This window comes from Sesamum indicum, linkage group LG3 (genome assembly GCF_000512975.1).
Source record: "Sesamum indicum cultivar Zhongzhi No. 13 linkage group LG3, S_indicum_v1.0, whole genome shotgun sequence".
Taxonomy (NCBI): Eukaryota; Viridiplantae; Streptophyta; class Magnoliopsida; order Lamiales; family Pedaliaceae; genus Sesamum; species Sesamum indicum.
This window is the reverse complement of record NC_026147.1, coordinates 739,762-753,019: the sequence shown is the minus strand read 5'-3', so window position 1 is coordinate 753,019 and position 13,258 is coordinate 739,762. Positions and strand designations below refer to the sequence as shown.

Here is a 13,258-nt window from a genome sequence, read left to right as displayed (position 1 = left end):
TGGGCCGGCTCCTGCCCCCGCGTCGGCCCCGCCAGTTCCAGCGGCTGCTGCGCAACGGTAAGCTAACCCTTCTATGCCTTTTCCTTACTGTGATAATGTTGCGTGGAAATCTGGGCGCCGGAAAGTTTGGGACGCCGGAGAAAGATCTCGATGAGCTCCGTGAAACCTTTTCCTACATCCGCAAGAGGGTCGAGCCTCGGCGGGTTTTGGAGGAGGCGACGGTGGTGGCTCAAGGGCAGCAGAAAGCGACTGATAGTACGGGAAGTGGGACCAATAACTATGCTGAATTTGATATAACTAAGATTTTGAAGGATGAGGATGATGGGGTTCCAGAATTTAAGCGGGATCCATCTCAGCCGTATAGTCTTGGGCCGAATATATCCGATTGGGATGAGCAGAGAGCTGAATGGTTGAAAAAGAATCCGGATTTCCCGAATTTTATTGCTGAGAATAAGCCTAGAGTTCTATTGGTTACTGGTTCTTCTCCGAAGCCGTGTGAGAACCCGGTGGGAGATCATTACTTGTTGAAGTCGATAAAGAATAAGATCGATTATTGCAGGCTTCATGGAATTGAGATCTTTTACAATATGGCCTTGCTAGATGCTGAAATGGCAGGGTTTTGGGCTAAGCTGCCGTTGATTCGGAAGCTTTTGTTGTCGCATCCGGAGGTGGAGTTCTTGTGGTGGATGGATAGTGATGCGATGTTCACAGATATGGCATTTGAGTTGCCATGGGAGAGGTATAAGGACCATAATTTTGTGATGCATGGGTGGAATGAGATGATTTATGATCAGAAGAATTGGATTGGTTTGAACACCGGGAGTTTCTTGTTGAGGAATTGTCAGTGGTCGTTGGATATTCTTGATACGTGGTCGCCAATGGGGCCTAAAGGAAAGATTAGGGAGGAAGCTGGGAAGCTTTTGACGAGGGAGCTCAAGGATAGACCAGTTTTCGAAGCGGATGATCAATCTGCTATGGTGTATATATTGGCAACGCAGAGGGAGAAGTGGGGGAATAAGGTTTATCTTGAGAATGCATATTACTTGCATGGTTACTGGGGGATCTTGGTTGATAGGTACGAGGAAATGATTGAGAATTATCATCCAGGTCTTGGTGATCATCGGTGGCCCCTTGTGACTCATTTTGTCGGTTGCAAGCCTTGTGGGAAGTTTGGAGATTATCCAGTCGAGAGATGCTTGAAACAGATGGACCGTGCATTCAACTTTGGAGACAATCAGATCCTGCAGATGTATGGCTTTACTCATAAGTCACTTGCCAGTCGGAGAGTGATAAGAATCCGGAATGAGACGAACAACCCTCTTGAAGTGAGAGACGATCTTGGGTTGCTTCACCCTGCATTTAAAGCTGTGAAGGTGTAATCTTCATGAATACGCATAAAAGGAATTAATCGTAATTAAATTTGGGATGCGGATGCCCCTTTTACCTCACGATTTTTTGTTTGGTGGATTTTGATTATAGTACATGTTGTTCTGTATCCTGTTACTTATGACATGGTTATCAAGCCTTGGTTGCTGTATTCCTTTATTTAAAGCAGTTGTCCTGTGAAATATTACTTCAATTACAAAATTTGAGCTGGTTACTGTATTTCGCCATAATGGCGATTCTCATGTGACATATAGTCGTTCAAGTTACATGATCTTAAGTGAAAAAGGATACTGTGATTTATGGAGGGTAGAACGAACTTATCATTTGGTTTGACTTACCGTTATCTAGTTTCTGATATTACGTTCGTAAATCCGTTCTGTGTGTTTGCTGTCTAAGAGGAATACCGACATATGTCTGCAGCTTCGCTGCAATAGCTTGGGGTAATTGCAATCATACTGGCTCGTTAAAGGATTATTGATCTATCATGGCTTTAAGTTCTCGTCCAGTTTTCATCATTGGCTTGCTTGAATCCTTTGGAAATGAAGCAAAAGAAACTTGACATATGATATTCTTGAATCTTGACGCCCTTCTGCGAAAATGCACAATTGTGTTCTAGAGATGAATTACATATAATTTTATGTTTGATGTAGGTTGATTTGTCATTTATGTTAGCTGTTGCAATGATTGCAAAAGAATTTTGAGTGCTGCAGTGAACTATTTGTATCACATTATAGAGTGCTTTTGCTTGTTGGGCTCAGCTTTTCTATTTGCATTCCAATTTGAGCCAAAGAATTACTCTTTTTGAAGTGTCTAGCTCAATTAAATTAACAGGTTCTTGTGAATCGTTTTATGTTGCATTAGCATATGGTGCCCAGATTTATGCTGTCGCAAGGTTCACAAGAAGGTAGCAGCCCTGTGTTAGAATTTCTAATATCTCCGACTTTTGAAGGAGAATGGATCGTTTGGATAAACACAGATAGTTCTCAGATTCTTGAACCTGGAATGCAGCCCATGATTTTCTCAGTTTCTTCAAAGTTCATGTTCCAGCAATGGTAGTTCATCTTTCCTGTTTCTATGTCTGAGCAATAAATACCCGAGGAACTGTTTGTATTACCAAAAGGCTTGTATCATTTGCCATTTTGCTGCTGCTGAAGAACGGGAGTTCTTTAGGGAGCAATGCCTTGGAGACAACATGCTTACTGAATTTACAGCTACACAAGTGTCTGAGACTCTTGTCTGTCTCATTGCACTAACTCAGGATTCTAATGCTCTGTCGACATCTATTGAACCCTAATAGGATGCCACAACAACTCATTTTTTCCTCCTCCTAATCTTTCTTTGCTGTCCCCATTCCATCCGTGGTTGTCCATACAATCCTGCTGCCCTGTGCTGCAAACTCCATAGAAAAAAGACGTAATGTAACTTGAGATTCCAACCAACATGGGAAACAGACTGAGTGGTATTTTAGAACAAGTCTTTTGCCTTAATTGTATATTGCTAACAAGTGATATTGGTTCTAATGCAAGAATGGAGAAGCAGAGACCAATACCAACCAGTGACAAAGATTTATGGTTCAAGAACACATTAAGATTGAACTGAGATAGAGATGTAAGATGAGTATATGCTCTCACAGATTCTGATACGAGGAAGGAAGATATCTTGGGATGAGAACAATTGATATATTTCAGTAACTATACCGCAGCAAGGTGGCAAAAGTGATAATACCAGGATATGCCCTTTTCGCCCCTTTAACGTGCACAGTTTGACAGGCGAAGTCTTGATATTGCTGGGTCATTGTTTTAAGATACGATGTAAACAAAAGCAATATGTGAGCAATGTAGTTCTAAGATGATGTTTCAAAATCTCACAGTTATTTACATAATTGGAATCCTTGATTAACTCTCACATTTGCAGCAGCTTTCAGGTCTAATGCAAGCCAAAGTTTTTAGTATCAAGACTCTGCAATGTATGCATAGAAGTCATACACATTAAGACGCGATTTGACACCTTATGCAGTTAATTTCCTAGGGCTGGGAAGAATGGATATACCATAGTTAACAATGCTGAATGATTAACTTCATTCCCCTTTAACATGAGATCAAATAAGCGAGGGAAACTACCTGGAATATACAGATGGGATTGGACTTGAAGGTGTCTATTTCCTCTCGATCCATCAGTTTCCCGCAAACCTTGCATGCTCACCAAACTTCCAGAGGAATGTGGATCCTCCAGACTCTTGATTCTGTGCACTGCGCTTTTTGTACTGTTCCATTAACGCCTCTCAGCTTTGCTGCTGAGGTCTGTGGATTTGGAAGCATTTCATATTCATATTTTCTAGTGATATACACAGCCCTTTCTTACAAGTCAAATTATTAGTGAAGGATTACAACATTATATAACTCAAGATGGAATGTAGTATATGTTAACTAGCAAGCGCGTCAAGGGAAGAAGACGTGCTCTTGGCTATACGGTTTATAGTGTTTGAGCAACTTCTTTCTTTTTATGTTTTTGTGTATAGAGTAGTTGAAATTGCTTTCTCCTCTGCACGCGCTTCTTTTCTACTTTGTAGCTGTTAGATTAATTCTAAGGATAGCAGTTGATTAGTTGAGATAACAGTTTAGTAGTTGATCATTGTTAGCTCTATAAATAGAGCTGCTGTACTTAGCTAAATATACCATACTTAGCTAAATATACCACCAGATATATACAAGAGAATTTCACATCCAAGAGAAAGCTACCGTTGCTGGTTTTCTTGATTTCCATGTCGGTTTACAATATGTTTGCTTGCATCTCTTCACATACTTTCTCATTTCTTCATACAGTTCGCGAGGAAGTATGAAATAGTTACAGTTCTAACCATGACGAGCCCTACCAAACAAGAAGATAAAGCAAGAAAGCAGAAACAGATTGAGAGTAGAGGCCACTGATAATCCACGCACCGTATTGATGTCATATGTGCTTGATGGCACAAATTTCCTCCTTTCGTGGAGTCGTTCCATTAAAATTGCCTTAAGGGCAAAATGAAACCGGGTTTCATCAACTATAAAAACACTAAACCTGAAGAATTAAATGAAGGATTTGAACAGTGGGAAAGGGCGGATGGGATGGTCATTTCTTGGATTCTCAACTCTATATCCAAGGATATTGTGGGATCTTTTCTGTGACATAACTAGAGATCTTTGGCTGGAATTAGAGGCAAGATTTGGGGTCAGCAATGGACCCATGGTCTATCAGTTGCAGAGGGAAATTGCATCTGCTACACGAGGAACTCTCTCTGTTTCCGCCTACTTAAGAAACTCTTGGATGAATTGGGGTGTTTGGTGGCTACTCCATCATGCACTTGTGATGCCTCCAAAGAAAAAGCAAACCTGTACCAAAGGGACCATCTCATGCAGTTCTTGATGTATCCAAGGCTTATGCCATTGTGCTGCGAGTAGAAAGACGGAGAAAGGTGAGCTCCACCTATGGGAACCCTTAAAAAAGTATGGCTATGCAGGCAAGAGTCTTTGGAGGTACAAATACCAGAAATCAATGGAAGAAAAGCCACAACTGTACGCACTGCACTAAGACGAGACATTTAAAACAACATTGTTTGGCTTTTTGAGATTTTCAAGATTGATATCATGCTGGTTTAACTATTACAAACTACACATTTACATTGTAATATACCTCAAACGACTCAAGAGTTCGCGCAATAGTGTAAGGTTCTAACTATGTTCACATGTGTAAACTTAATTTATTTAGAGGAAAGTGCCATTTTTATTTTTTTTTAACACCTAAAGGTGTAGGAAGCTTTTTGTGGTCCCTATCACTTCTTCATTGAAATTTAACTAACAGTTATCGCCACATCATTACTGCAACAAAATCATAAAAGGAGGAGTACTACTCCTTTATATTGTAACAATTTCTTCCAGCGACGTCATATTTTGTGTTTCTACTGCCATCTTCTTTTGATTCGTCTTGTCCGAATTCTTGGACAACAAGCGTTGTTCCTTTGTTTCATCACTCGATTTTTCTCCTCTGAATTCTTGAACAGGTAATCCGGTTGCTCGTCCACAGGGAATTGATTTCTAGGCAGTCTGGTCGGAGTGGCCAGCTCCTGTAACAGTTGTTCTGCAGATTCTGTATCAACAGGACTGCAATTGATTAAGCAGATATGGTCGCGAATCTTCAAAGGACTGGCAAACTTCTCTTTACACACATGAGAAGTTCCTCGGAATCGATCATCGTAGCAAACATGTTTATAACCAAAATTACACATTCTTACAATAAAAAATGTGGATGATCATAAACATGTGCAAGCTACAAATGAATAACTCGTGGTAGTAAGATTTCAATTTTATATGTGATGAGGGTAATTATGTCACAGAGGTGAAAAGGACAAAAATATCCTCCAACTGTTATAAGATTTACTGAAAAGAGTAAGATCCGTGCAAAAACTGACCGACCCGACCCGCCTGACCTGATTCAGAAAGGAAGACCCGATTTAATAGCCGTTAGATCATTTGACACTAAGACGCCCAGATGATACGTGGAGCCATCCTATACGGTATTATACACTATAAATATTGCCAAATATGAACATTTAAGGCAAATGTATTTAATGCAATTTTAATCGTATTTGCTCTCCAAAAGATCGAACCCGACCCCACTTTTTCTAACTTAAACATTGTAGGGCCTTAGTTGGGGGGCTACCCAACAAGCCTAACGTGTTTTCTGTTCTCAGAATCCGATATCAGGAAGTTCGAAGAGGGTTCAACGACCCAAGTATCCAAGTTCAACGACTCGACCTCTATCTTGCGACCTGCATCAATATGAATTATGGGATTATTGTTATTTATAAGTCATGGCAAAGAATCACAATGCTTATCATATTTCTTTTAAATAAATCGATTAAAATTATATTATGAATTTTGAGCATTAGTAATTGATATACACTAATTATCAGTATTTATATCATGAATTTCACTCATTAATCAATCACCAATTACTAATATTTACATCATGAATTTCAATTATTAATATTAATTATATATAACTAATTTACTAACTATTGTATAATATTAAAGTAAATCAAAAGTCACATATTGATAAATGATGAGAATCGAAGTGCATAATTTTTTGATTATGGAACTTCAATCTCACGAACTAAATTAGACTTAATTGATTGTAAATGTTTATAATTGTAAGCTATAAATTTTAGATTTATCACAAAACTAAAATTGTGGATATGGACCAAAAAGAAAAGAAAACAAAAGAGATTTCATTCGTATTTACAAATATGCGATATCATATTTTGGAAGGAGCTCTTAGTAGAATCTAAGAACGGTTAGGTTGATTGTCCACAATTTCCCAATTAATTTCGTCGATTTGCAACCCTTTTGCCCTAATCCGGAAACCCAGTTCAGATTTTGGCGCTAAGTACAAACATTTGAATGAATCGGCGGTCTTCAAAGTTTGGGTCTTGTATTCTGCTAGCCCTTAGCTTATGGGGGCTTTAACCAGTATCAATCGGAAGCGGGCTGACGATTACTGCAAATCCCTAGTTTCAATTTCACCTCCATTTGATCAATCATACGGTCACATTTCAAAGAAACCCAAGCGTTCAGCTTTTGCCAACCCGGGACGGAATTGGCCGCATTCTATTGTTTCAAGACTTCATTTGTACCCTGATTCGAAGCCGAGGTTTTCGAGAGAAGTTCATGCTCCAGTTCCAGTTAGGCTTTCGAGATTTGGGTCTTGTTCTCAGACAAAGAAAGTTGGGGGCAGTGCTGGTTTTGAGGAGAGTTCAGCTGGGAATATGGGGAACTGTTTGGGAATTCAGTTTCAGTATGAGAAGGTGAAAAATGGAGCAATCCAAAGTTTGAACTTCTGTTGGAAAGATAGTGAACTGTTTGTTGGGGAAGACAAGTTAAATGAGGTAATTCAGATTGATGATGCTGAAGATGAGAACCGAGTTGATGTGTCAGATGATTCGAGTGTTGAGGAGGTGAGGATTGTGGATGTTTTGGGGCGTAAGTGGAAGGACGGGTATACGGCTGTGGAGAATTCACCGGAGCAGAAGTTAGGAATGGTGGAGAAAGATTTGAGGTCTTTGGATTCATCTGTGGTTAATTATGTAAATAATCCGGATGAAAAGGTAGATGGTGTGGAACAGATGATGGATGTAATACTGTTGGATGAGGAACCTAACGCTTTGCATGTGCCTGTCCACAAGAAGTTGTATGATTCCGCCAAGGGGAGAGATGGAAAAATAAAGAGCTTAGAACTTGAGATAGAATACAATGAAAAGCACCGTCAACGGTTTCAGTTATTGCGGTCTCAGGAGAAAAGAGAGCAAATTAGGAAGGTGACCTTTTCTTATTGCTCTCCATGAAGAAATGTCATTTTACTCAATTTTGTGATTCGTACAATTTATCGCCCTTTATAACAACAGCATAATAATATTAGGGTGGGGTTTAATTTATTTTCAGGATGTCGTTGAGGAATGTTTCGTGCCTCTTACTGAGGAGGAAGAGGCTTTGGTTGCTCATGCGTTATCCAGTTCCAACAGGTATTATACTTCGTCTGCAGTTGAAGTAGATTCCAATGTTCTACTTGTTTATGTATTTTGTTCTACTTAACTTTTACAGGAGAAAGGTTTTGGTGAGTCATGAGAATTCTAATATTGATATTACCGGAGAAAACTTACAGTGTTTGAGCCGTGGAGCATGGCTTAATGATGAGGTAAAGTTTTGTCTATTTCACCTGGAAATTGGAATGGAATGATATCTAGGAGATTTTACTTAGCCTGAGAAAAATAACTTCAGAAGCTTGGTATCATTCGTGTACTCATCCTACTTTGCAGGTCATCAATTTGTATCTTGAATTGTTGAAAGAAAGGGAAAAAAGAGAGCCTCTCAAGTTCTTGAAATGTCATTTCTTTAACACTTTCTTTTATAAAAAGGTCTGTTCTCTCACATGCACCTTTCAATGTCCTTATCAGCAAAATATGTTGCAGTATTATGTACACTTTCAACTTCACATATTTGATGCCCGTAATCTTATCCCCCTTTATTCTTAGAAAAATACTTTCATGCCCTTAAACATTTTGAAGAGCTCTGAGATTTTGCCTTTTCCATGCAACTGATGTATCTGTGTAAGGTTAATATGTCAATAATAGTTGCTTATGTTGATATCCCCTCTATCCTGGGTAGAAAATCCTCCATAGGCTTATCTTGGAATACTCTATCAGATCATACTTTTTCCTAATTCTTGGATTTTTGTTCAAAAAGGACTTTTCATCTAAAAGAATCAAAATATAAAAATGTTCTGATGTTCTAATTTGTTTATTATATTTGAAGGGTTAATTACACTTAAACCTCCTTTGAAACTGCGAAATTACATTTTCCCCCAAAGAAGTTTGAAAAGTGCACTTACATCCCCTCCAGAAACTCATTGTTTACCCGTGACACCCTGTCGTTGGAGTTTGGAAGAAAAATGACGATGTTAGCAAAAAAATTACATAAAATTTTCAATTTTACCCCTCATTTAGAATTCCCATATAATAATTTTGAACTTATAAGAGAAAAATATAATGATGTTAACATCACCCTCTCTCTCTCTCACACTCTATATATATATTATATTTATCCCTTTATAAGTATAAAAATATACATGGGAATGGTAAATGGGGCAAAATTGAAAATTTATGTAAATTTATTTTCTAACGTCAACATTTTTCGTCCAAATCCTAATGGAAGGGGATCGGGCGTAATGGAGAATTTTCGGAGGGGTATAAGAGGAGAATTTTTGGAGGGGGTGTAAATGTTATTTGAAAACTTCTTTAGGGGAAAGTGTTATTTCACATTTTAGATGGGGTCTAATTGTAATTAACCCTATACTTGAATGCTCTTGTGCAAGAGGAATTCTGGGGTTGACCACAAAAGAGTAAGAAAGGACATGCAATGGGTTGAGGGTGTTAAGTATTTGGATATATTCCACTTTATGATCTTAATTACAGTAATAAATAGAGAATTTCTCATAATCTTGTTACTAGGATGTGTTGATTGGGATAGATTGTTTGGTCTTTTAAGCTCAAACAGCTGTACGTAATTCACATGATAAGTTGTACCATAATTGTTTTCCTGTATTGGATAATTAATGCCAAAATGAGATTCTGGGACGGTCACGATGCAGACTGTTCCATGTAGAAAGGCCTCTGCCACCATTTTAAGTTTCTTAAACTTGAAACATCTCGACGGGTTCATTCATATGTGTGAAATTTGTCTTTTGCTGATCCTAGTCCGTGTTGTGATTGTACCATGTGTATTGATCTTTAATGGACACATATGAGATTTTAGTACTTGTATTTCTCCATTACAGAATGCATAGTTTGCATTTCTGAATCTTCTGTTTTTGTTATTTATTTTTTCTCAGCTCATCAGTGGTAGAGATGGCTACAACTTCCAATCAGTTAGAAGATGGACTACACAAAGAAAGCTCGGATATAGCCTCTTAGATTGTGAGAAAGTAATCTTTCGAGCATTCAACATTTTTAAGTTCAATTGTTGCCATCAAATTATTTCTCCCCTTCTTTATAAAGAAAAAAAAATATTTCCACAATTTATCTCAGTCATATTTCTTGTTTTTGTTAGATATTTGTACCCATCCACAAAGAAGTACATTGGTGTTTGGCAATCATCAATAAGAGGGATAAAAAGTTTCTGTATCTTGATTCATTGAAAGGAGTTGATAATCAAGTGCTGACTGTACTGGTATGCTTGCCCTTATGCTTAAGATTTTATTTACTGAACTTAAATTGTGAAACAATGTGCTCCTATTTTAGGTTCCTTATATATTATTTATTGTGAGTATTCAGAAGAAGAACTTGCAGAAGGTTTGATGGCTAGACAAAATAATTAGTGCCAAAAGAATAGTCAGATCTAGTAGTTTGATAGTGAGGACACTACTGGTATCACAAATCATGCTCTATCGACAATTAAATCATGATTGAAATGCCAAGAAAAATATTAGGAGAACTACATACATTGGTACTCTTGATGAAAACAATGACGGGAATTGTGGGTTGTCCAAAGCAGATGTTGGTGGAGATGCAGAAGCGGAGCCTTGTACTTTCTTAAGAGAAGGAAGGTGAAAATTACTTAAATTTCCATGGTAAGAAAAGATTACACTGACATATCAAAGGTAAAAGATAAATATATGCAAAACTAGAGTTGCAGAGAGAAGGAAAGAGAAACAGGGAAGACAGAGAGTGGAAAGGAAGGGAAGAGTTGCAGTGGAGATGGAGAAAATGGCAAGGAATACGTTAAGGTTTCTAACATTCTTTTATTCTAATGATTAACTGTCTAAAGATTACATTTATTCTAATGTTTTATGCACGTGCGCACAGACACACATGTAATTATGAGGAACCACATGAAACTGCTTTTTCTGGCTTTTGGTCTGTTTTTCCCTTTTCAGCCAGCTGGGTTGGGGTGGGGGGCTGTTAAGTTAATTAGGTAGATTTATAATATTGCTTGGATGTGAACTGAGTGATTTGCTCATATGGAAAAGTTCGTTACGGGAGAACCTCCTTGTAATGATGAACTCTTCTGTATTGACCTTCATAAGATTGCTGAAAAATCTGCAATGGACCAGGGAGTTCCCTACCATGTATTTATCTTTGTGATTCAGAGCTAGAGTACCTGGTTATTTTTCTTTGCCATAGCATGACTCATATGTAAAGGTACAAGTGCAGGCTAGGTACTATGTTGATGAGGTGAAGGACAAGAGTGGAGAAGACATTAATGTTAGTTCATGGGAGCAAGAACTTGTCTCGAACCTTCCGGACCAGAAAAATGGGTGAGTTGTGGTATCTTTTCATCCTGAAATTGTGAGAAATTTCAGAGCCTGATTTTCTTCTGAATCATTAAATTGGATTAATGCATCTCGAATTCCTGATTTAACTGAGTGAACTTGAAATAGTAAATGCTTTCAATGACTGTGTGCTAAACTTGCTCTTGAGTTATAGCGCCATCTCGTGGCTCTACATCTTTGTGGAAAGACTGCTATACTGCTTGGGTTGGAGTGCTTTTGCTGGTTATCTTTTCTTTAGCAATTAAAATTTATGTTCAGTGAGGAATAAAAAGATAGGAACTCATAATCACTAAAAATAGAGTTTCTGTCAAATAAAACATTCAGGACATAACCACCGTTCTCAGACAAACTTATTAACCGACGACGACCCTGGAATTATTTGTACTCTTTTGACTTCTCATTTTACATTGGAAAATATGTTAATAATATCATACTCTCTTTTCTACTTGGTCAAGATGATTTAAGTTCTGTTCCTATATTGCATATTTGTTGAGTTCTATGATATTTTCAATAAAGAGAGTTCACATCACTTATTCTTGGCTATCGAAAGAATCCTTGAACAATAAATTGGCGTTCTTAATTATGGTAAAACTGCTCGTTCAAACAGGTTCGACTGTGGCATGTTTATGATCAAGTACGCAGACTTCTATAGCAGAGACATAGGACTATGTTTTAACCAGGTAAGTCTTACACCGGCAACTTGTATCTAAATCCACCTCTCTCCTCATTTCTATTATACGTCCAATGGTTGAAACCTATGTTAGACATAAAAATCTTGCTCGTGGTCGTCTTCTGTGGTTCTTTTACGTGCAGAAATTGTTGTCGTATTTCACTAATGTTTTTTGTAGTTTCATCGTTGAAGTTTGTGTTTGCTTCATTTTAGGGAAACATGCCATATTTTAGGCGGAGAACAGTGAAGGAGATCTTGAAGTTGAGAGCCGAGTGATGAATAAAGCGACTGCCCGTCATCCTCCCATTGCCATACCCCGAATGTTCATTTGTTCAATGCCAGAGAGAAGCATCTGTTGAACATGGCTTCTTTGAAGGATTGATTGTCATAATCGCAACGTATCGATGTTGTTGGGCCGGTTATACTATTTCATTGGGCCTAGCATGGTTTTTTGGGTCAATGTAGACCCGTAAGTGTTGGGCCGGCACAATACCTGTAATGAATCAATAGGGAACAAAGGAATTTGTGAGCTGGAAACATATTTTTAATCCTTTAACTTGAAACCAGCAGATGGAGTATATTCGATTCATGTGCATAATTTTAATTTTTATTATAATAATTTGAATAAAAGTATTGAATAATTAATCTACATTGACAAAATAAATTAATTTTTTGATGGGTATGGATAAAAAATTATTGATAAGATTAATTTACTTAGAGAAAGATATTAATTTATGAAAAAAAACTTAAAGGGGTATTTTAGGATATTTATATTTTCTCAACTAATGCAGTTCCTCTAATATTCTTATGGATTTGGCTCAAAGAGATTCCAAAATCGAAAAAGAAGAAAGAGAACTCAAAAAAAAAACAAAAAAGAAACGCCAAATAGACCTTAAAGGGCCTAAGCTGTTTCCAAGAAATTCAATCTGAATAAAGGCCAGCGAGTTATAGAAACCCAAAATTCAGGCAAAAAATGTCCTCGAAAATAAAAAACTGACCCAGAAAAATCAAAGTGACCCAAAAATCCAAGAACGCTGCGCACGCCTATAGGAAAGTTTAGGGTCTAAATTTTTCAAATCAAGTAGAAGCTTATATCATGTGATGTACACAAAAAAAAAAAAAAGTTTCCTCTCTCAATCTCACCCATTTTATACTTTCTTAATCTTGTCCTTTTTTTGTTTTAATAATTTTGTATTTTAATTACATCCGAATAACTATATTTTGTCAGCATAAAAAGTATTATTAATATTTAACGATATTAGTAATGTTTCTTGTAATTAAACTTAGGATAATAATGTTAATTATCTTTCAGAAAAAGTATGAGCTAGATTTTATTAGCGTTGT

General features: G+C 37.4%; 2 protein-coding genes across 4 annotated transcripts; both read left to right on the top strand.

Annotated features, from left to right (window-relative positions):
• On the top strand, window positions 7-1,711 carry LOC105157058 (xyloglucan 6-xylosyltransferase 2-like). Its single transcript, XM_011073355.2, has one exon. It carries the CDS (start codon window positions 96-98, stop codon window positions 1,377-1,379), a length of 1,284 nt encoding a protein of 427 aa, XP_011071657.2. The 5' UTR covers window positions 7-95; the 3' UTR covers window positions 1,380-1,711.
• On the top strand, window positions 6,633-12,504 carry LOC105156888 (ubiquitin-like-specific protease ESD4). 3 transcript variants are annotated; one of them, XR_847389.2, is made up of 9 exons: window positions 6,633-7,735; window positions 7,860-7,939; window positions 8,019-8,112; window positions 8,234-8,332; window positions 9,805-9,897; window positions 10,023-10,142; window positions 10,467-10,698; window positions 11,126-11,229; window positions 11,852-11,872. XR_847389.2 is itself a non-coding variant. In XM_020693073.1 (9 exons), the coding sequence occupies exons 1-9, from the start codon at window positions 6,875-6,877 to the stop codon at window positions 12,188-12,190; spliced, it is 1,599 nt and encodes a 532-aa protein (XP_020548732.1). In that variant the 5' UTR covers window positions 6,636-6,874; the 3' UTR covers window positions 12,191-12,504. The 3 variants fall into 3 exon arrangements, 2 of the variants coding, with proteins under 2 accessions (XP_020548732.1, XP_011071441.1); XM_020693073.1 differs by lacking the exon at window positions 10,467-10,698 and adding an exon at window positions 12,128-12,504 and having other exon boundaries at window positions 6,636-7,735; window positions 11,114-11,229; window positions 11,852-11,924; XM_011073139.2 differs by lacking the exon at window positions 10,467-10,698 and adding an exon at window positions 12,128-12,504 and having other exon boundaries at window positions 6,638-7,735; window positions 11,852-11,924.